This window comes from Centropristis striata, chromosome 19, assembly GCF_030273125.1.
Source record: "Centropristis striata isolate RG_2023a ecotype Rhode Island chromosome 19, C.striata_1.0, whole genome shotgun sequence".
Taxonomy (NCBI): domain Eukaryota; kingdom Metazoa; phylum Chordata; class Actinopteri; order Perciformes; family Serranidae; genus Centropristis; species Centropristis striata.
The window spans coordinates 24363395-24385897 of record NC_081535.1 but is presented as its reverse complement, the minus strand read 5'-3'; the positions used below and the strand labels follow the sequence as shown (position 1 = coordinate 24385897).

The 22503-nt window shown below is 37.4% G+C and overlaps 1 protein-coding gene across 1 annotated transcript in view; it reads left to right on the top strand.

The window, feature by feature from the left end:
• Positions 1 to 19755, top strand: part of tln1 (talin 1) — a 122633-nt gene extending 102878 nt beyond the window's left edge. The window contains exons 52-57 of the mRNA XM_059357594.1: positions 2429 to 2553; positions 2864 to 2989; positions 4537 to 4599; positions 4684 to 4866; positions 13878 to 14003; positions 17565 to 19755. Coding sequence (XP_059213577.1) covers positions 2429 to 2553; positions 2864 to 2989; positions 4537 to 4599; positions 4684 to 4866; positions 13878 to 14003; positions 17565 to 17699 — 758 coding nt within the window. The 3' untranslated portion in view covers positions 17700 to 19755. The remainder of the gene's footprint in view (positions 1 to 2428; positions 2554 to 2863; positions 2990 to 4536; positions 4600 to 4683; positions 4867 to 13877; positions 14004 to 17564) is intronic.
• The last annotated feature ends 2748 nt before the right edge of the window (positions 19756 to 22503 follow it).

The following is a 22503-nucleotide window of genomic DNA, read 5'->3' as shown; positions in this document are numbered from 1 at the left end:
ACCTTATCTAGTCTATTCAGGTTCAGCCTTCCACTTTGTGAGTAATCTCTATAAACAAAAATATATGCATATAAATGCAGATTCTGCGTTTATGCAAGGGGACTAGCTTTTAGTATCGGAAGTGTTGTGGTTTCCATTTGTAGTGTGTTTGTAGTCCAAGTGGTATTGATCAATCATATTTGGGGAGACTTTGGTTTAATGCAGGTATGCAGTCCATGTGGACAGTAAATAGATGGAATGCAATGGCTGAAATGCAATCTTGAAACTCAGTGGCTATTAGGGATGGGTACCGAATTCTGTACTTTTATAGGTACCGACCGAATTCCGTCGGTACTACCGAGTACCGATTCATGTAAAATCAAACGGTACCATGTTTCGGTACCTAAACGGCGTTAACTTTAAACTGATCATTGATTTCAACCCGTTTTCATTTGACGTCTTTGATTAACAAGCGTGCTGACGATCGCACTATTTTTTTAAATGTATTTACCTCCTCGTCTGGTCCTGTCTGCTCACCGCGGCCGCTAACTGCTGCCCTCTTCCACCGCGGAACAGAGACCAACAGCCGGCTCTAGGTCTTCTAGCCGCCAGCTACTATCTCTCCAATGTCTCTACCCGGGCTTGGCCTTCGTCTGCCTCCAGATTAGACCTTCCTTACTCCGTTTGCTCTCTCCATTCATCCGTAGACTTTTCATTAGCAGCTAGAAGCTAGCTGCTGCATCTCTGGTCCTCCGCTAATACTCCGCTCTTCAACTCAGGAATATTACCTGCCACTTAACTCCAAACTGCCTCGCTGAAATTAAATCCCTTGGACTCCTGCGTCATCCTCGATATGTGCACAGAGCAGCCCGACTCAACTTTGTTTATTCCATCATGCTATGCCCACAATACTGTCTGACCGGTGCTGCGCCGCACAGCTACGACGTCATCACAACAAATCACACGTGCACTTGCAACTTTTTTTTTTTTCTCCTCCGTGCTTTGCCACCTGAGAGCTCCTCTGCATTCTTTGATAACACTGCAACCTTCATGTTACAAAATGTACGTTCACTCAACAATAAAGCACTGCTCATCCTGGATTTTATATTGTTTTGATATATTTTTTAAAGTTTATATTTTGAGAAATAAATATGTTACGCAAAAGTACCGAAAATTGGTACCGTTGAGTACCGGTACCGATTCCCAGGTACCGGGTATCGGTACCGTATCGATTCAAATGTGAAAGGTACCCATCCCTAGTGGCTATCATCCAGTTGCTTTGGGTTTTTGTTTTTTTGTTTGACTTCTGAAAGAATTCTCTTCCCCTTCTGATATCTCTGCTATGGATTTTGCAGAGGCACTGTCGTTGCATCCTGGGCTTAGCACAGCCCAAAGTGATTGTGATTGGTTTAAAGTACTGCAAACAAGCCACAGTATTTTTTCCCTGATCCCAGATTGTAAATAGGTGTAGACATACTGGAGAAAAGCTCTGGCTATCCCAGACTGCATACAAGACGCTGGAAGAGGAGGAGAGACGCACTTTGCTTAAAGGTTTCATTAGCCTCAGAGCTGAGTGAATCTTTTATTTTATTACCCTGGAAATAGGATCCCAACCCTATATACTCATAATTGGAGTGCATAGTTCTGTAGGGTTTCCTATTGGTGCCTATCACAGCCTATGTCCTAAGAGGGGCGCACTATGAAGTGAGCTATGCCAAGTCTAAAACCAGAATTCTTTGTGTCACGGAGGTGGCTCTCTTTTAACCCATTTAGGCCTAAAACGCCTGGAAAAAATGCCTGTAAAACCTATGGGCGATTTTAAAATAACACTCTAAAACCTGAAGTTTTTCTGGAAATTCAACAGAAGTGTCAACGCTTCCTACTAAATAATAGATTTTTCAGCCTCTGTAGCAGATAGAAATGAAATTCAAAAAGTATTTGAGAGCTTATAGCTGTTATATCTGAGCTCCCTCCGGTATAGTCGTCTTCCGCCATGATTTCATGTTCTGGAAAAGTCCCATGTTGCATTGCGACACTCCCACATGTATTCTGATGCATTTCATTGGCTAAGAGACCAAAAATAGGTGGAAAAAACTACAAATACTACAAAATGACATATCCGCTTTCCTGGCTTTAATGGTAGGATAACACAACAGCACCCCCGGTTTTAATGGTATAAATGCGGTCATGCTTTACCATCTTAATAACTAAATCACCATGATAACTTATGCTGCAGACTTAACTTGGTCTGGATAATTTTCTGTTCAGAGTTTTGGCTTAATCTGCCATATAAAGGGGTTCTAGGCCTTAAAGTCTGTAGCAGAACTTTCAAATATAGTCTTGTACTGAGACCCTTATGAAAACCCTTCTACAATCTTCTACTAACATGCAAGATGTCGGCTGTGTGTGTGTGTGTGTGTGTGTGTGTGTGTGTGTGTGTGTTTTGTAGGCACAGAATGGGTGGACCCCACAGATCCCACCGTCATCGCAGAGAACGAGCTGCTTGGAGCAGCGGCAGCTATTGAAGCAGCTGCCAAGAAACTGGAGCAGCTGAGGCCCAGGACCAAACCCAAGGTTAGAGGGCTTTTTACAGAGCAGCTCAGTCACACTGAGCCTGTTAACCTCACCACAGGGTCACTCAGTGTGTGTGTGGCACGCCTTCTGCTATCAGCTCCTCACACCATGAATGATGGCTGCCACACACACGCTATCCTGTTAACATTTCATATAATATCCACAGAACATAGCAGACAGCAGATTGTCCTGTGTAACATCATTTTTAAGAATGCAAGCTTTTAGTTAGTGAATAAATCTTCCCACAGATCATCACAGCCCTGTAACACAGTGTGTTTATTGACTGTTGATTACCCTCTCTTGTAAACAGGAGGCAGATGAGAGCTTGGACTTTGAGGAGCAGATTCTGGAGGCAGCCAAGTCCATCGCAGCTGCTACCAGTGCTCTGGTCAAAGCTGCTTCAGCAGCACAGAGAGAGCTGGTGGCGCAAGGAAAGGTATGCCTGAATCCATGAAAGGATAAGAGATCTACTTCTGTATGAGATCTACTTCTGTATGAGATCTACTTCTGTATGAGATCTACTTCTGTATGAGATCTACTTCTGTATGAGATCTACTTCTGGAGTACATTTTGAGCACTGCTCTGCAGGCAACAATTAAACCCTCTACAGACTCGGAGAAATAGGTTTCTGTTAGCTTCTCCTGTGCACTATAATTTTCCTTGATTTTTCACCTTTCTTTACACCAAAAAATTGTGACATTTAAAGAGCGTAGATGTTGCAAAAGCATCAGGTAAACAAGAACCAGAGAGTATGAGGCCAATGGCGCCCTGAATACAGCACAAATACAATTCAACACATTCAAATACATATCCATAATAATATACAAACAACAGAAGCACAATAAATTCAACGAGCACATGCACATTCAGAAATCATAAGATAAATAAGAATGTCTTTAAAATGATTAAAAGGAATCAGTGTATCCAACTGAAGCAGATTATTCCGTATTTCTTTAATGTCTTTTATTTTTTTAATTATCTTTCTTAATAATAAGCTTAATTTGCTCAACCATGTCATACGTATACAGCATATTCTGATAAATATATAAATTATATTTATTCATATTATATTTTTTTAAAACTTCTGCACACTGGTTCCAATAATGTCCTGCTAAATATGATAGTTGTAAGCGATGAATAATGAAAAAATCGGATGGTTGCTGTTTTAAGCACAGAATCTCTTGTTTAGGCAACAAGTCAAAGTGGTTAAGGTTTTAAACAGATCAGAGTTTGGATGAAAATAACAACTTCTGGACGTAACCACTGGACGCCGAGATATAAGGTCGACATAGACTGTGACATATGATAAAAAATAAGCAGCACCTCCTGGCTCACAATTAAGTGGGATTCCAGCGGATTTTAGTGCTTTATTTTTTTTGGGAATAACTACAAACAGTGGCCAGGTCAGTAAACCAGTACCCTGTTATCTAAATATTAGGGCCGGGACTCGATTAAAGAAATTAATCTAATTAAATAGAGGCTTTGTAATTAATTAATCGAAATGAATCGCATTTTAATCGCATATAAATATTTGACCTGAGAACAGTGAGAAGTAATTTTTTTCACATCGATTTTTAGTATACCATTGAATAATCACTGAATACATAAGCTTAAGCAACAAAAATATTGTTTATTAAACCAGTGCAATTTTTGCCATTAAGTGTAGCAATAGCATATTTAGAAATATAGTACATTTCATAAATTCAGGTAGCCTATAGGTAGGTAGACCTTCTGTAAACTATAATACTTTGGTTTTTTAAGTAAAACACAATCCACGCTAGCTACCACACTAGCCGCTAGCTGCTGCTATCCAGTGAGAAATGTTCTGCGTGAATTTTTTAACGTGTGAATTTTTGTGTAATTCATTAATCTGAATTAAAACGGCCCTACTAAATAAACTTCTGTGCATTTTATGTTTTTGATATCCATGAATGCTTTGGCTATACAAACATGAAGATTGATTTTGTTTTCCTGTATTTTCAGGTGGGAGCAATCCCAGCAAATGCTGTCGATGATGGCCAGTGGTCTCAGGGGCTCATTTCAGCTGTAAGTCCTTCCCCACAAGGATGTTTAACAATGTTTTGGAGTCATTAGTCAAACATCTAACCATCGATGCCTTTGACTCCTCAGGCTCGAATGGTTGCAGCTGCAACCAACAACTTGTGTGAGGCAGCCAACTCTGCGGTGCAGGGACACGCCAGCGAGGAGAAGCTGATCTCCTCAGCCAAGCAGGTGGCAGCCTCCACTGCTCAGCTACTGGTGGCCTGCAAGGTCAAGGCTGACCAGGACTCCCAGACCATGAAGAGGCTCCAGGTCAGCACTGCATGCAAATGTCTTCTTCACAAACACGCATGTCCACCTCTAGCTACTTGTAGTACCAGAAGCAACTTTAACGTCAGACCAGTGTGTTTCGGTTTGCGGCCTTCATCAGGGTCAACATGAAGGCCACAAGCTGAACCTGTTAGTTCAGACCTTTTCCTCTCTCTGCCCTTCGATTGTGTGTATTCCTGCTTTGTGGGCTCCCAGGAGAAGCCCGAGTTAAATTACCGTAATGACACCATATTGGCTGTAAAGAGCAACTTCTCACCTTTCAGAAAACATTGGAATTTTCCCGATCGTGCAAACCGTTTAGTTATTATGGTAAAAGTGTCGCCGGCGCAACACTGTAAACTTGTTGTTGTGCTTTCACAAATATTCAAGTCTTCAATTCAACCATGTTATTACAAATCACATTTATTTTGAGGCTGTGCTGAAAATCCAGCAGCGGCAGCACACCGCCGCAGAATACATGTAGGGGAAACACTGCATAATCCTTTTTGGTTGATATGAAATGTATTTATTTAGCTCAGACCAAATCGCTTCTGGTTATTGAACATCCAACACATGGTAAAGATGTTTACTGAGACTGGGATGTCGACACTAGAACCAAAATTCAAAACACCTGGAACTGTAAGAGTTAATAAGCTTATTGGGGCTAAGATGGATAAGCCAAAGGAAATAAAGGCAAAATGTATTATGACCTCTTTGAATCTCTCACCAACACAAAGCCCATTATAAAAAAAAAAACTAAAACTAATAAAAATTAAACTAAAACTAGCAAACTCACTCTAAAAAGTAATTAAAACTAACTGAATTTTAAAACAAAAATTCACAACGAAATTAAAACTAAAACGAATGAAAAATCCAAAACTATTATAACCTTGGTTGGAACTAGATGCTGTAACTCCAGACTCCATAAACCCATACAACCACAAAGAGGGAGAAAAGAATGGTAAAAGACATGGTGTCTAAGGTCACTTTCGCATCTGTAGTTCAGTTAATTTGTTCCACACCAAGAAAAGAAAAAAACAGGTGTTACCTTCAAGTTCTGGTGCTCCTGATTTTTACTCTGACTTATTACAGGAGTTAACATGGAGTCATATAATTTCATTTCATTTTTCATTTATCCTTTATTTATTTTCTCGAGGAATCATTGAGGGCAACCTTTCATTGACAATGATGTTGAGAGTAGAGAGAAAACTCAAAACAGCACAGACAAACACGTGCGAAAACATTAAAACAGTTACAGTGAAAGGCAGAGTTATTGGTTATCATAGTTATAAACTGGCCCATAGTTATAATTGTGTTGAGTTTAAGTGACTGTTGTAAAATGTTCCAGGTAAATGCAGCAGAGAAACTGAAAGCAGTTTTTCCAAATTCAGTATTTGTCTGTTGAGCATTAATCAGTAGAGCGTGTTGGATAATTACTATGTGACCAGTTTAATAAAGTACTGAGGTATGGTGGCATTTCCCTATCAAGACTTTATAAATGAAGAGGAACCAATGCATGTCTTGTCTCACAGATAAAGATATCGACTGACCAGCAAGTCATCCAATGGACCGTTTGTCATGTCAACCTTAATCATCAGTGCTCCATAGTTTACAGAAGCCAAAAGCTGTGACTGATGTGCTTTCCTTTCCTATTCTTCGAAGGATGTGGTCAAAAAGGATCACATGCTTTTTCTGAGAAAAAAAAAAAAAAACTTAATTCAGTAGTTCATTCACGATTCACTTCATAAAGCTAACGGAACCTGCACATTTATTTCATACAGTTTAAATTGGATGTTCTTATTCAATAATATGATTTCATAATCTGTTTATTATTTTTTCATATAAATTGTAAATGGACCTGCACTTATATAGCACTTTTCTAGTCTCTTTGTGACCACTCAAAGCGCTTTACACTACAGACTGCACTCATTCACCCTTTCACACACACATTCATACTGGTGGCAGAGGCTACCCTAAACGGTGCCACCTGCCACCATTGGGAATTCATGTGTAGATGATATACGGCAGTAAAAATGTTTTTAAAACATATTGGTCACTAAAATGGTTGCCGAGCCCTGGCCCAGGGGAGCTGGTGTGCTGGGGGACTATTGCTTCTCTTTTGACTGCTGCAAGGTTAGATCATGCTTCTACCCAGATGTCCATGTCCTGGGTTGGATGAGACCATGGTACTTCTCTGCTGTGGGTTATCCGGTCAGGATCAATGTGGTTGAGCCAGTGGTGCATTGTGACAGGTTACAAAGTTCTAGTTCTGTAAGCAGCGGTGAGCCCTCTACCTAAGAGCCCTGTTGCTCCTATGCTGCTCACTGAAGAGGATGTAGGATGCCAGACATTGTGTGTGCTGCTTGATATATACTGTCGGGCCTGCACATATTCAGGTTTACACAATGAGATTGGCTGGCTAAATGAATGCAAATTTCAGTGGGCGAACACATGCTCGTGTTTGGAGAAGAGTAACACCCATAGAGCCCAGTAGAGGGCTCTGCCTGCGCTCATAGAGCTAAGGTTACTATAAAGTAACTGTGGCTAAATGATGTTTACATGTCTGAGAGACTGATTGTTTTCTCTTCTTGGTAGCAGAATAAATTCACCAAAGCCAGGCAGGCAGCCTTTGGCCTGCATCCAACAAGGTTCAGAAGTCAGAATGTATTGAGAAATGGACGAACATGTTGCTGGTTTGGGTTGTAAAATATAGGATAAAACCAGATTTATTGTGTAATTTACCTCAGTACTTTGCACATAACATCATGAGCAGGCTCTTCCCTTCTACTCTGAAGCAAGGAATCTGCAGTAGTTACCATGGCAACAGCTTTGGTTTGAACCCGAGCCACTTTAGAAACTGAAAAGCCAGGGTTAGGTCCAAAGTTAGCTCCCCGACCCTCTAATCCTGCTTCGTCTGACTGACATCTGATATTGGCAAATGCATAGTGACATGTGTTGTCATCTTCTGTACTTGTGATTCAGACCTGTAGTACTTGCTGAGGGAACAATAGTCACATCACAACATTAGTCATTGTGCGACAGCTGAGGATGTTGGATAGTCTATTAATGGGCTACAGTTTGAGTGTTAAGGGTTACAGGTGAGCTGCATGAACTGAACAGCTGCTACATCAGGAATAATGTGCTCTAAATTTAGCACAGGTAAGAGTTTACATGCTGCTGCATATCAGTAGTTTAAAGGGCAACTCTGGAGATGTAGTATTGCATTTCCACAACGTTGACTTAGAAGACACAGATTGAATAAGAGATATCCTGGCTTTTAGTCCTTTCTATGAAAACACTAGATTCTACATCTCCCATAATGCAATCAATAGAGTCTTTTTGGGTCTTCCTTCCTGTTTGAAATATGCTCACACATTTCAAACTTCACACATGCAGTTTATGAAGCAGGACATAAACTTCTTCTGACATAAACTTTGAGTCTCTAAGCCAAAGAGGAATAAGACCTAATGACACAACGATACATCATCAGGATTATTTTCTCATAAAAAGAAGAAATCAGAATGTTTTACAGGCTTTATGTCGACTTAACTCATCGTCATATGTAACATTTGCGGAGTGCTTGTTTAAAGATAGGCTTCTCTTCTTAAATTGCACTGAAAGCCCTTGTTTACTGATGGAAATAGTGTAGCACAGACTAGTTGTTGTGACCTTTATGTGTAACTGATGCAGTAAGTCCCAAGACATAACAGAAACTACAAGTATCTCCTGTCACCCCATCCACCCAAAAATACTATATTTAAGGCTGTGTGTATGCTAGCTGTGAGCACATCAGCCTGCCCAGGCCATCTCATGTTCTCTGATCCAATCAGCAGTGGCTTATCTCCTCCTCTTCTGAGCCTGCAGCTGCCACCACAGTAATTCCCATACATTTATGTCTACAGGAGCTCTGGAAACAATCCACCAGTCCACCCATGGCACCAGAACTGGAAACATTAGCCCTGATCTATGATTACCCCAGCAGCACTTGCTCTCTTCACTCTTTGCCGTGGTGCTTTTTAAGGTTGTTATTATTTGGAGTGCTGAGTAATGTACAGTCTCTCAGTTTAAAGTGTGAATATATGAGCAAAGGTGGCTGTTTGGACTGTTCCTGACAACGGCAGGTGGTTCGGAGAAACGAGCAGCATGGCTAAAATGCTGCCCCTAACTACGCTAATTGCCATACACTGTAAAATAAAATAAAAAAACAGTTGTTTTTACGGTAAAAAAACGGCAGCTGTGGTTTCCAGAACTTTACCGTAATAAATACGGTGCAACTTTTTAAAATATTACGGTAAAAAGATATTGGCACTGTTGATTTCACGCTTAAGATTGCCATTTTATTCCTTTTTGCACCGTATAAATAAAAAAAATTCCATCAAAAGAAACACTGTTCTGCCATATAATTGACAAGAAAATACTTTATAAACGCCGCATAAATTAAAGATTTTACTATTGAATATTACAGTATATTTTTGTTAGAGATATGGTGTTTAGTACACTTAACAGTGATAAAAAGTATTTTTTTTACAAAAGATAAATGCAAAAATTACAGTGATACTTGTATATATATATTACAGTATATTTCTGCTACAAACATGGTGCCAGTGTATTTTACAGTGGAGTAATTTATTTAAAAAAAACTGTTAAAAAGATACTGTTTTGGCTGATATATACATTTACGGTGTTTCAATGTTACTGAAATTGAATTAACTCATTTATCATTTTATGGTCTTTTACTGTCATGGTTTAGCAGTTTTTCACTGTAAAATCTACGATCTCATTTTTTACAGTGTTCACAGTTCAAGTAAAATTATCTGAGTCTTCAGAGAGTTTGTGGTAACAGAATTCCATTTGCAAAGGCTGTCCTCCATTTCAAATCAAGCCACCTTCTTTTACAGTCAGAAGAACTGACAGACTCCAATATTAAATCCCAAATATTGTTTTTCTCTGTCACGTTTAAGTTCCTTCCCTGAAGTTTGAGAAATGCCTCTGCGATCTCTGCTGGCCTTGTTGTCATGTTAGATAAATGACAATAAAGAATAGGAAATCTATTTTTAATTATTATGAATATTTGATTCAAATTAGATGCAACTGTCAGCAATACTGATGTGTCCGGACTATTTTGCCTTTGGTTTGTTGTCACTTCTATTGTTCGTTTGCCCATGTTTGAGATTCTGTAGGTGTCTGAAATTCACAACGTCTCTGAATAGTAAAAACAAGCAGGAGACTGTTACTATGGGCGACGCTGTCCCTTATATCTGCCATCTACAATTTGATTAACGTGCCAAATGTAAGGGCTGGGCGATATGGACCAAAAGTCATATCCCAATATATTTAGGCTGAATATCGATATACGATATATATCCTGATATTTTTATCTCTAAGTGAGAGCAAATGTTCAGTCAAAGTCAAATATGACATGTCACAAGTAGTTTTATTAAAGCCGTTTATTTAAGTGAACATAAATACAGTGTGACAACAGGAGTAGCTTTTTTTTGTTAAACCAAAGCGCAATAATGTGCACATTTAAATAAGAAAATATTTTAAACAAAAGCCACAGCTTGCCTGGAGCAAGGATCACACTGCAAATGTAAACTATATCGATATATGAGATATGGTCTAATTCCATATCACATTAAAATATATCGATATATTGCCCAGCCCTACCAAATGTAGACCCTCAAAAAAATCCAACAATGCCACAGACAAAATAGTCCCCATGGCATTCATTTAACAATCTAAACTCTGTAAATTACACGCATGCAACACTACAGCTGTAGATCAGGGAGGAGATGTGATGATGATTTAAAAGTGTCCACAATCAAGTGAGTAAACAGCTGAATGTTAATTATGTACTATAGGGAACAGTGAGTGATTCAATTCTGTGGTAACTCTGGAGGCTGAAGTTAGTACAGGAAGAGGAAAGAGTGACAGTGAGATCTTTGGATTATCCAGAAGGATATTGTTTCTGCAAAGATATCTTGATGTTGAAGTTTAAAATGTCATCTTTCTGTATATAGTAAACAATACAAACTAAATTCCAAACCTGACATGTGAAAAGTCACAGAGCCACATGTGACATATAATAGTGTAGTGTAGTCTAGTAAAGTAGAGTACATATTCCGACCACTAGACATGCACCTTTGAAAGAATGTAGAACGAAAATCCTGAATTACTTTGATTTTACAAATTGACAAAGTACACTGTAAAAAATGTCTGTAGATTTTACGGTGAAAAACTGCTAAACCATGACAGTAAAAGACGTAAAATGATAAATGGGTTAATTCAGTTTCAGTAACAATGAAACACTGTAAATGTATATATCAGCCAAAACAGTTTTTTTTACTTTTAAAAAAAAACAACAACACATTACTCCACTGTAAAATACACTGGCACCATGTTTGTAGCTAAAAAAAAATACTGTAATATATATACAATCCATCATTTTTGCATTTATCGCTTGTAAAAAAATACTTTTTCTCACTGTTAAATGTATTAAACACCATATCTCTAACAAAAATATGCTGTCATATTTAATGGTAAAATCTTTAATTTATGCAGCATTTATAAAGTGTTTTCTTGTCAATTATATGGCAGAACAGCCTTTCTTTGGATGGAAAAACTTTTTATTTCTTACAGTAAAATATGGAATAAAATGGCAATCTTAAATGTGAAATCAACAGTGCTAATATGAATTTACTGTGATATTAGAAAAAGTTGCACCGTATTTATTACGGTAAAGTTCTGGCAACCACAGCTGCCGGTTTTTTACCATAAAAACAACAGGTTTTTTTTACAGTGTAGAGGCAAGTTTTATCAATATCATACATATAATACAGACCCCTCCCATCTGACTCCATTTTTTATGCCGGACATCATTTAGTTCACTCCTTTTAGTTTACATACATGAAAGATGACATGACTTTGGCAGTTATGTGTGGGTGAAATTTGAGCCGTTAGGTCACTGATGCAGACAGCTGTGTTGATTTAAGCTGATGAATGACTGAGAACAGGGCTGAAATGAGACTGGTGTAGACGATCAGGGGTAAACATGGTGGCGGAGCATGCTCTCAGAGCTGTGGGGGGGTTGGATGGGATGTCCCTGGATTTGGGCAGATTTTTTTTAGTCTATGAAAGAAAATATTCCAGTAAAAAACAGGGTGTAAGTTAGGGTTTAAGGAGTGGATTTTAAGTGCATATTTAGAACTTCAGCCCCGTTGTAAGGTATGGGCTGAAATGTGTGCCACCAGAAACTGAATTTAAATTATTTATATTTGAATTTGAATTGCTTAAAGTGGTGAATCCACTTTAATCTTGTAAATTTGCAACATTTTCTCAAAATATTACCTGAAGTTACCGAATATAGTTCTTTGCCTGATGAAGGGTTAACTTGAATAATTGCATTCAAAACTAAATTTGAATCACATAATTTGAATTTGTATTGTTCAATATGAATCATTGCATTGAAAAACTGAATCTGAATTGTAATTTGAAATTGAATTTATTAGTTTGGAACTGAACATTCAGTTCTCACAATTCAAATTCAGTTCACAAAATTTGTTGCGCTCTGGCAACATTACAAAAGAAAACGGAGGTGCTGATTGGCCGATTACCCGGATGTTCGTCGCAGAAAATCAAAACTGAATTTTGTGAACTGAATTTGAATTGTGAGAACTGAATGTTCAGTTCCAAACTAATAAATTCAATTTCAAATTACAATTCGGATTTGTTTGTTTTTTTGGTGCAATTATTCAAGTTAAGCAATTCAAATTCAAATATAAATAATTCAAATTCAGTTTCTGGTGGCACATACTTCAGCCCCGTTGTAAGGCCTCTTGCAACAGTCCCAGTTTAGTGTGTGGCGTCTGCTCCCAGTCCAGCTGATGAAGGAGCTTCACAGTGTTATGTTGTATGTCAGGGCCAGACTAACAGTAACATTCCAGCCAAAGATAAACCAGCAGTGGAGGATTCATTAATGTGTGTGTGACTGTGCCGTGTGTCCTCCAGCCCAGTGTCTGATTTCTGCCTGTGGAGCCACAAAAGGAGAAAACTCCTCTTTGTTAGAGGCGAGCTGCCCAATGAGATGAATGTGTGGCTCTGAGTGTAGTTGAGCAGGCTGCTCCTTGTTGCCTTTTACAGTTATTCTCAGGCACTGAGCAGGAAAAAAAAACTGTTATGGTTTTCTCCCTGAGCGCTGGTGGAAGTTATCATTCCCTTTCCAGGAGTTGCTGTTCTCAAGTCTGCATGAGCCACATTCTCTCCCAGACTAAATCATGACTAATGCTTACATTGGACATCTGAGTTTGAGTTTGAGTTTATTTATTTAAAACAGGGACAATACATATTAATGAACATATACATGTAAATATGCAAGATTATTTGGCATGTTGATGTCAATACCATAACCATAACAATTAAATCTATAAAACAACGATAACAACAAGTAGAACAGTTGGCCTTCATGGCCAGAATGAGCAGGAGGAGAGAAAACAGAAAATAACAATAAAAGCAAGAACAATGAAAAGTATAGTGGATGATGGAACATACAGGCCAAGGGTCAGAGGTCAGGGGTCAGGGGACCAAACATATTTCACTAGTGTTAAATGCTACGTTCACATATCAAAGGGCTGATGAAAGTGCAGAGTGCTGAAGTGTTAAAGTGTTAGGTGCGTAATTGTATTGCAGATTGCCCGATTGCACAGTAAGTGCAATAATACACATTACATTTTTTAAATACCAGCAATGGTAATTTTATGATATTGGGAGTACCCATTTCTAAGAATATAAAGTGCATCTTGCCTTGCACGTAGCCCTAATACCTAAAAAGTAAATAAAGATATAATAGTGAAGATATTAATGGGGAAGAAGGAGTAACCGTTGCTTTTACAATTCATTTTCTTTTTCCTTTATGGTTTATAGTATCACTAAAAAATCTTAAATGAATGTCCACCTGCATCTTTTTTCTGTACCCTGCAACCAACTAAATGCTTCTGTCAACCTGTGTGTGTCTACAGGCTGCTGGAAATGCTGTGAAGAGAGCCTCTGATAACCTTGTGAAAGCAGCACAGAAAGCAGCGTTTGATGCTCAGGATGACCAGGCTGTGGTGGTCCAGAGTAAGATGGTGGGCGGTATCGCTCAGGTGAGTCAAAGATCACACACACACACACACACACACACACACACACACACAGCAGGAGCACACACATCCACCAAAGTACAAATATACCCACTTAGTGGCTGTACACACACTGTAAAAAAGGTGTGTCTAAAAACAAGATAAAAACACTAAATCTGAGGGAAATGATCTTGCTGCAAGGACAGATAATTTCACTTGACAATATTTCTTAAATTAAGGTTATTAAATCTAGAAATAAGCATGTTGAACGCTAAAAATAAGAAATTAACTCTTATAACAACATAAATTAAAGCTGCGGGGTCCCCCAAGAGGAGCTGGACGTTGTGGCTGGGGAGAGGGGCGTCTGGAATGCCCCGCTTATCCTGCTGCCCCTGCGACCCGGCCCCAGATAAGCGTAGGAAATGGACGGATGAAATCTAGAATTAAGCATGTTGTACCCTAACCCTAACCCGAGCAGAGTGCACTGACAATTTCTTACCAAGATTAAAAAAAACTTTAGATTTAGAAGTGTTTAAGAGTTGATTTCTTATTTTAAGAGTTCAACATGCTTATTTCTAGATTTAATAATCTTAATTTAAGAAATCTTGTCAAGGTAAATTATCTGTCCATGCAGCAAGATCATTTCCCTCAGATTTAGTGTTTTTGTATTGTTTTTAGACACACCTTTTTTTACAGTGCAGCACTGACAACTGAATAGCAGTAAACAACTATTTCCTATGGAAAGATCCAGTGGAGTGATGCAGGCATTCAGTGTACAGCCACTTTAAAGCAAGTACAGATATAAAAGGAAAAAAGACAAAGAAGTTCTTAACATATACATTTTTTTAAATAAATAAATAAAATGCATAGTATGGCATGAAATGATTGTGACAATGTGATTTATTATTGACAGATAAAGTGTATGTCTTCTCAAAACTTTAGTAATGAATCTCTTCCTAACATATCACATTGAAAATTAAACCACAATTAACAGAGGACTGTGTCTGAAAGTAAAATTATTCCAACTTTATGGACAACTGTGCATTAATAATATCAATTTTACTTAAATACAATTAAATCAAACAATTTGTTTTAAACATTGGCCTCTTTAGATGCTTACAAAAGAAAAAAAAACTTGGTACAGGTTGGATTTCTGCTCTATTGGTGTTGTTGTTCAAAGATACAACCCTTTTTTTTTTTTACAAAGGAGAAATTACTTTTACAATATGTTTGGCCGACGTATTGCTATCTAGTTGCTGGAGCCCAAACTCTGAGAGCTCATTTCCAGTCCTAGATGGGGCTTTTCTTTAAAAGTTCAAGTGAAACCCCAATTCCAAAAAACCCCAGAATGCATCAAATTGGTTAGTTTATAAGTTTGAATAAACATTGAATATATTGTCTTTTTACAGTTTTCAATTGAATATATGGATCAGCAAATGATCATATACTGTTTTATTTATGTTTTACACAGCGTCCCAACTCTTTTGGAATCAGAGTTATACATGTAACCCACACACTGATGTTGTACTCTTGGCCTTTGAAGTAACGTTAGGTGTGCTTACTGCTGTCGGCAGGACAGCTCATGTCAGCAGCTTCCATTAGAGTAGAGCAACACACATTCCTTCTGCTTCTGCTCTCCAGTTCTTGGTTTTGGAAAGTTGATAAAAAGACATAACTCCCTACACTGTTATATAACAAGACTTCCTTACTCTGCCCTACAAAGTCTAACTGCAGTAACAACATTTTTGGTCAAAATTGAGTTATAACTAAAAATGAACCCATTGATGTCTGTTTTATCTTGTGACAAAGTTTCAGATTTCAATTTTTGCTTTATTTTAGAGACATAATGATATAAAAACCACAAAATCCAACTCAAAACCAAGCAGTAATTGCACTTACCACGGTCTGCTTTGGATATATATACTAATTTAAACATAAAAATGACAGAAATAATAACAGAAATTATTATCTAGATAGTGATGAAGTAAAAATGTAAGATAAACTTATATTAAGACTAAAGTATAACATTACTTTATAATATTAGGTCTAAAATACACAAATATCTGCATAGAGTTGTTAAACACTTAAATAAATACACTTATAACAAAATCAATTTGAAAATGTTTATTCACTGAAAACAAAATGTAAAAGCTGAAAGAAGACATCAACATTGCTGTTACTGCACTCTGTTTATCATTACTATTAGAACCTTTTACAGCAAAACCAGAGTGCAGTCACTACATTTTTGGGGTCAAAGGTCAAATATTTGTCATGACATGTAGAAATAAGTGTCATATCACTGACCTGTACCCTACCCGTAACCCATTTGGCTGGCCAGTTAAAAAATGTAAAAAAAAAACTCTAAAGCAGTTTTTTTTCAGTTTAACCCTTTGCGTAGTTACTGCAATTAGACTTTGTAGAACAGCACTGTACAGCTCATTTGCAGGTCGGAGGATCTGCCGAGTCTGGTTTCTGAACTAGTGCTGCTAACAATAAGTCTGTGAATGCTGGATGATGGGCTGTGTGGTTAGCTGATGTGTCCTCCATGTAGGGTTGTCACGATACCAAAATTTTCAACTCAACACCGATACTCGAAAATATTCGATACTCTATACCATTTTCGATACCACCAGGATAAAAACAAAGACCCCGAAATTTAACAGAAATATTTTTATTAACAAGAAAATGTTATAATGTTAAATGTAAAATGAACAGAACCACAGGTTGAATATTTATAATAAAAAACAGTTGTGCAAAAAGAAACTGCAACTATGATAACAAGCTTCAGGTCTGAGGTAGTGCAAAAAAATAGATAAATACAATAAACAATAACAATTACAACAATATTTTGAAGTTGTTTGCTGTGCACAATATTTGGCAAGCTTGATAAAAAATAACAATAACTTAACTTAAGTGTTCCTTTAAGTATTCCTTAGCTAGGTATCGATACTTTTGCACCGTCTTTATTATTTATTTATTATTATTATTATTATTTATTATTATTTATTCTCCTTGGCGTTCAGTCCCAGCTAGGCAAGAATCCTTGGCTTTCTTTTTTACTTTTTTTACCCTTTTATTTGTCTTTTTTATCTCTGACTCTGTTTTGGATTGAGTTTTTCTTACTATTTTATTGTTTTACTGTTTTTAGTATTTTATTGTTTTTATTTATACCTATTTGTGTGTGTGATTTATTCTATTTTAATAACTGTACAGCACTTTGGTCAACTGAGGTTGTTTTTAAATGTGCTCTATAAATAAACTTTGACTTGACTTGACTTTTGAAAATTATTATTAGTTTATTTAAAAGGGGACAGTGCAATTTCATAAAACACATGATTATACATGGTTAAAAAAGCCAGAGTTAGCCAGAAGGCTAGTTTTCATCTGTAGTCCCCTGGCCATGATGTAAAAAAAAAGCAGAGAATTACGAAAAAAACAAAAAAACAAAAACAAAAAACAAAAAACAAAACAAAAAAAAGAGTATCGTATCCAGATACAACTTTGTAGTATCGATGCTTTTTTGAGTATGGATACTTTTGACAACCCTACCTCTGTGTGCTGACTAACTGTGATCTTGTGTTGCAGATCATTGCTGCACAGGAGGAGATGCTGCGGAAAGAAAGGGAGCTGGACGAGGCCAGGAAGAAGCTGGCCATGATCAGACAGCAGCAGTACAAGTTCCTTCCCTCAGAGCTGCGGGAGGACGGCCAGGAACAGTGAGAGTGTGTGTGTGTGTCCACACACACAGTGGTGTGTGGAATGCTCAGGACCTTCCCCCAGCTACATGTAGGGAGAGGAGGCTTCATGCTTTAGTAGAAACGTAACATCAGGCAGAATGACTTCAGCTCCACAGACATGTCTCAGCATGGTTATTATCTGTTTCTGTATTTAATTTTTAAAGTCAAAAGTGTAATGATGCCAATTGTGAATTTTGATAATACAGAAATATATATGTCTTAAGTCTTTACTAAGGTATCTGTGCTTTTGATTATATATGATCATATACTTTTCGATATATCTCTCTTTTTTGTCTTTTATCTTCCTACCAATAAATTCTGCTCGCCTTCACTGTTAGAATTTTACTGTTCGATCTTAGAGATATGAGGGCAAGCACAATTTTAGGCTTCTATGCAAATAATGCATAATCTATGCAAATTTTCTATGCAGATGTTTTTTAAGGTGTGTGCGTAAGCACGTTTTGAGGCAAAGAGACACGATGCGTGAGTGACGGTTCATTGTGAGGCAGTGGTCTGCAACAATGATGATATTCACTGTGCTACTTGTTATACTGTTTGATAAGGACAATGAAATAAAATGCAGTTTTAAAGTTTAGATTTGAAAGAATTAACTTTGCATTGGAACAAATCAGAGTGGAAAAACAATAGTTTTCTAAGAATAGAGCTTTAAAATGTATTAAAAAAAAAGGAATCCTTCAGTAATTTTCTATTTTAGTAAAAGATTTTGTGTCAGTATTTTGATTCTAACAGCTACAGTATTCAGGCCTGGATTGGATTAGAATACTTGTTTGTGTAAAGGTTATGAAGCCATATATTTAACTTCAAGACGTTTGACATCATATTGACTGTGTTTGGTGCTCTGTGTTTAATGACTCACTTCAGTGCTGATATTAGTGTCTGACACACTGCTTCATTCTGCCACAGCACAGTTCTCTGATGCTAGTCTGAGGTATTCATCATGTTTTGGCTAATGCATACTGTTCGTTTTGACTTCATTTTTCATTGCCAAAGGCCTAATGTTAGCTCACTCTGTTCTGACCATATCAGCACTTATAAAGTGCCTTCACTGAATCTGTCAAGTATTACAGACTGATATCAACCATTTATCCTCTAGACCCATTTCATTCATCACCCATTTCAATAATTTATCAGAACATCATTTAACCCTTTGATGCACAACATGGGTCTAAAGTGACCCGACAAAGTTTTTATTTTCCATATCTTTGCAATAAATTAATTTCATCATTCAGTATTCTAGGTTTACCTCAATCAACTTGTTTTTGATCATCATACGTCCTAATTTTTCATTTTCATTTCTTACTTTTGGAATAAAATCCCTTTTTGTATCACTATGCTTCTAACCAATTTAAGACCTGACAAAGAAGACAAAAATATTAACTAATGTATTTTGTTAAATTGGTGTTTTTCCAGAGGAAATTATTATTTGGTGGCTCTAATAAGTCTCAAATGTTGAAATATGTGATTTTCCCATGCAATCTTGTGGTTCTGAATACTATTTTAAAGTTAAACCTTAAAAAGAAGACAAAAATAATACATATACTCAAATTGTTAATGTAGTGTATCACTTTTTGTATCACTATGCTTCTAATGCACAAGGTCATGTTTGATCCATGTGTGTAAACTTGAATAATACAAAAACTATTTTTCTGCATAAAGTATGAAAGGAAAAATGGATATAATGATCTGTTGTAATGAATTAAAAAAAATATTCAAACACACAGTAAGCATGAAATAACATGGGAGATGAATGTGGGTCATTTTTGACCCATGTTGTCCATTAGAAGGTGTTTATCTGTTGTGCATCAAAGGGTTAAATCCACCCTTAGTGTCTTTATTTTCTTTCACATATTATTTTTGAACACAGAGGGCACAGCTAGAAGAGCTTGCCTAATATAAAATGACTGTAATCATACAAAGCCTTTTTTCTTATGCTCACATTTTGACTTCAATTACAGCAGCAGCACATTGTGTGCACTGTGACGGAGATTTATATTCAATAAAGCCAGTTTTCAGTCAAATTGTTGAAATCCATTTCTTGACACTTTGACATTCACTTTTCTCACCTTGTTCACAACACAATACTTTCAACAATACTCAGCTACACTCATGTATTTTTACTGTGAAGAAAATGTAATGCACCCTCTAAAGTTTCCCTTTAATGGTTTTAACCATTCAATTTCTCTCACACATAGCAGTCCACAGGAGACTACACACAATCCCATATCATTCAGGGTCCATAATAACGGACATACACACGACAGATGTGAAAATAATTCCCATGTAGTGCCTAAAACCGCACAAGCATATACTTTTAAGATTGAACATACTTTTTTTTTAAACACACACATATTGTTTTTTTTTGTTTTTTTATCAAGGCTTTTTTTATTTTTCAAATTTTCCAAATACAACAGACAAAGAAAATACAATTATCACATGAGACAATCAAGTCTAGTTCCAGTCCAATCAAACCAACCTCCCAATGCCCCCCACCAGTGGTGGACTAAAACTGTTAGAAGGGCAGGGGCGAGAAAATAAAAAGGGCACATTCTGCACAACATGGGGCCCCACCAGCACGCAAAAAGCTCTGATGCATCCTGTATGATGAAATATTAGCATTAAGTTAAAACGAGATCCAGGTCAAAGTAATTAATGATATGGTACTGACAATTAAAAGTATCGAACCAAACCATCTAGGGGGGTCAGGAGGCATGCCCCCCCGGGAGAAAATTTGTAAATTTTTAAGTAAAATGCATCTATTTTGTGCATTTTGAGAGCTAAATGAGAGCAAACATCTCACATAACATTATTCACTGTTGGGTGATACCGTATTATAGAATCTCTAGAGGCCACATCATCATAATTTATTGTATAAAGGGGCACCCTAGAGGGCAATCAATAAGTTTTTTTCATGTGTAAAGGGCAGCCAATAAGGCACTTTCTCTCATTTTCACCACTCTAGAGGCACTTTAGCGCGTTTTTTCAACCACGGAGACATGAAGGGGAGCGGTCGTCCCTCCTGCCCCCACAGAAAACGCAGAAACAAGAACCCCCGCCCCCCCATCCCGACAGACAGCACACGCTATAAAAAAGTTAGGCAAAAAAAAGGGGTGAAAATAATCATTGTTAGTGTGGCTCCGTCTAGTTTTACTTGAAACGCACACTTCAATTATGGAGCGTGAGGATGTAGTTGACGCGTGTCTTAAGCCGAAAAAATTCCACAGTTTCTTTCTTATGGTTTATTGAAAACCTTTCATTTGAGCATTACAAACAATAAACTGCAGCAATCCAAAAAATAATAATAATTATGAGCACGTTCAAAAACTAGTGTGCTCTCCTCGTCTCCATAATCCTAATTAAAACAAAGTATGCAATTACGACGTTACACAAGTCTCAGCCAATAAGAAGAGTGCAATACCTACGAACCAATAGGCATTCCTACAACCACAGTAAAGAACTATGAACTATGAAATACAAATCTGAATTATTTATCAGCTTCTCCACAATGTACAAAATGGCTCTAACAATCATAATGACCAAGACAATAATAGTGACATAATCATTTGTAAAAAAGAAAGAGAGTACAGTTCTAGTTTGTCTCCAGTCCCCAATAGGTACTCATGACCGCCAGTCAGAAAACCGTCTACTCATCAACAGCAGATTTTTCAGATCTGCAGGTATATAATCAAGGAAGGGTGTCCAAACAATTAAGAACAATCCGTCCTGACCCTTTACAGCAGCTTGTCATCTTTCATGAAGGAGGATATCAAAGATCTCCCTGTACCAAAGGGGGACACTAGGTGGAAGGGTTTTGATCCAGTTTTTAAAATACACCTTCGAGCAACTAGAAGGAGTTTATCAAGGAGCTCATGATGAGACGCAGTGAGATGTAAGTCCCTAGAGCAGCGGTTCCCAAACTTTTTTAGCCACGTACCCCCTTCTATGTCCCAACCGGGTTGACGCACCCCCAATCCCCCACACCTTCAAAAAAACCAAATGCAATAAGCTTTTTTATAGCCATATTAAAGGCGGCATTTTTAATCATGCTCAAATGACCAGAACACACATATAATAAATTAATCACCATCATAACAATGCAGTCTCGCATCTGAATTCATCTGAACACAGTTTCAATATAATGCAACAAAGTTATGCGCAAGCTTACACTTTTAAGAGCAAAGAGGATGCTGACAGGCTCAGGATCAGAGGCAGAAAGCACATAAGTTGAGAAAATGTTATAATATTTTGAGTCACGTTGAACAAAAATTGCAGCAAGTTTAAATGACCATGGAGGTTACACAACCCCATCATCATAACACAGGTTGGAAAGATGGAAGAAGATAACTTCTTCTACGCTTCATTTGAAGATGAAGTGCTTTTTGAATAGCCTGCATTTATTTATTAATTAATATTACAGTTTTTGATTTTACATTTTACAAAGGAAATGCTATTTACACTTCTTGATTGTTTGGGGGGAAAAAAATTTAATTGTGTAATTATCAGACCGCCATTACATTTTTCATGCCGCGCACCCCCTAGCGGCAGCTCACGCACCCCCAGGGGTCCACGCACCACACTTTGGAATGCCTGCCCTAGAGGGAAGGCCTAGGAGGAAAACCCCCCGGGCTTTCTTCATTTTTATTTTAAATATCCCACTGATTACCTTTGAAAGAAGTGACCAAAATCTGGAAATTAGTTTACATTCCCAAAAGTAATGGGAATACTTCCCCTTTCATACATTTTTTCTGATGACATGTAGGAGTAAATTT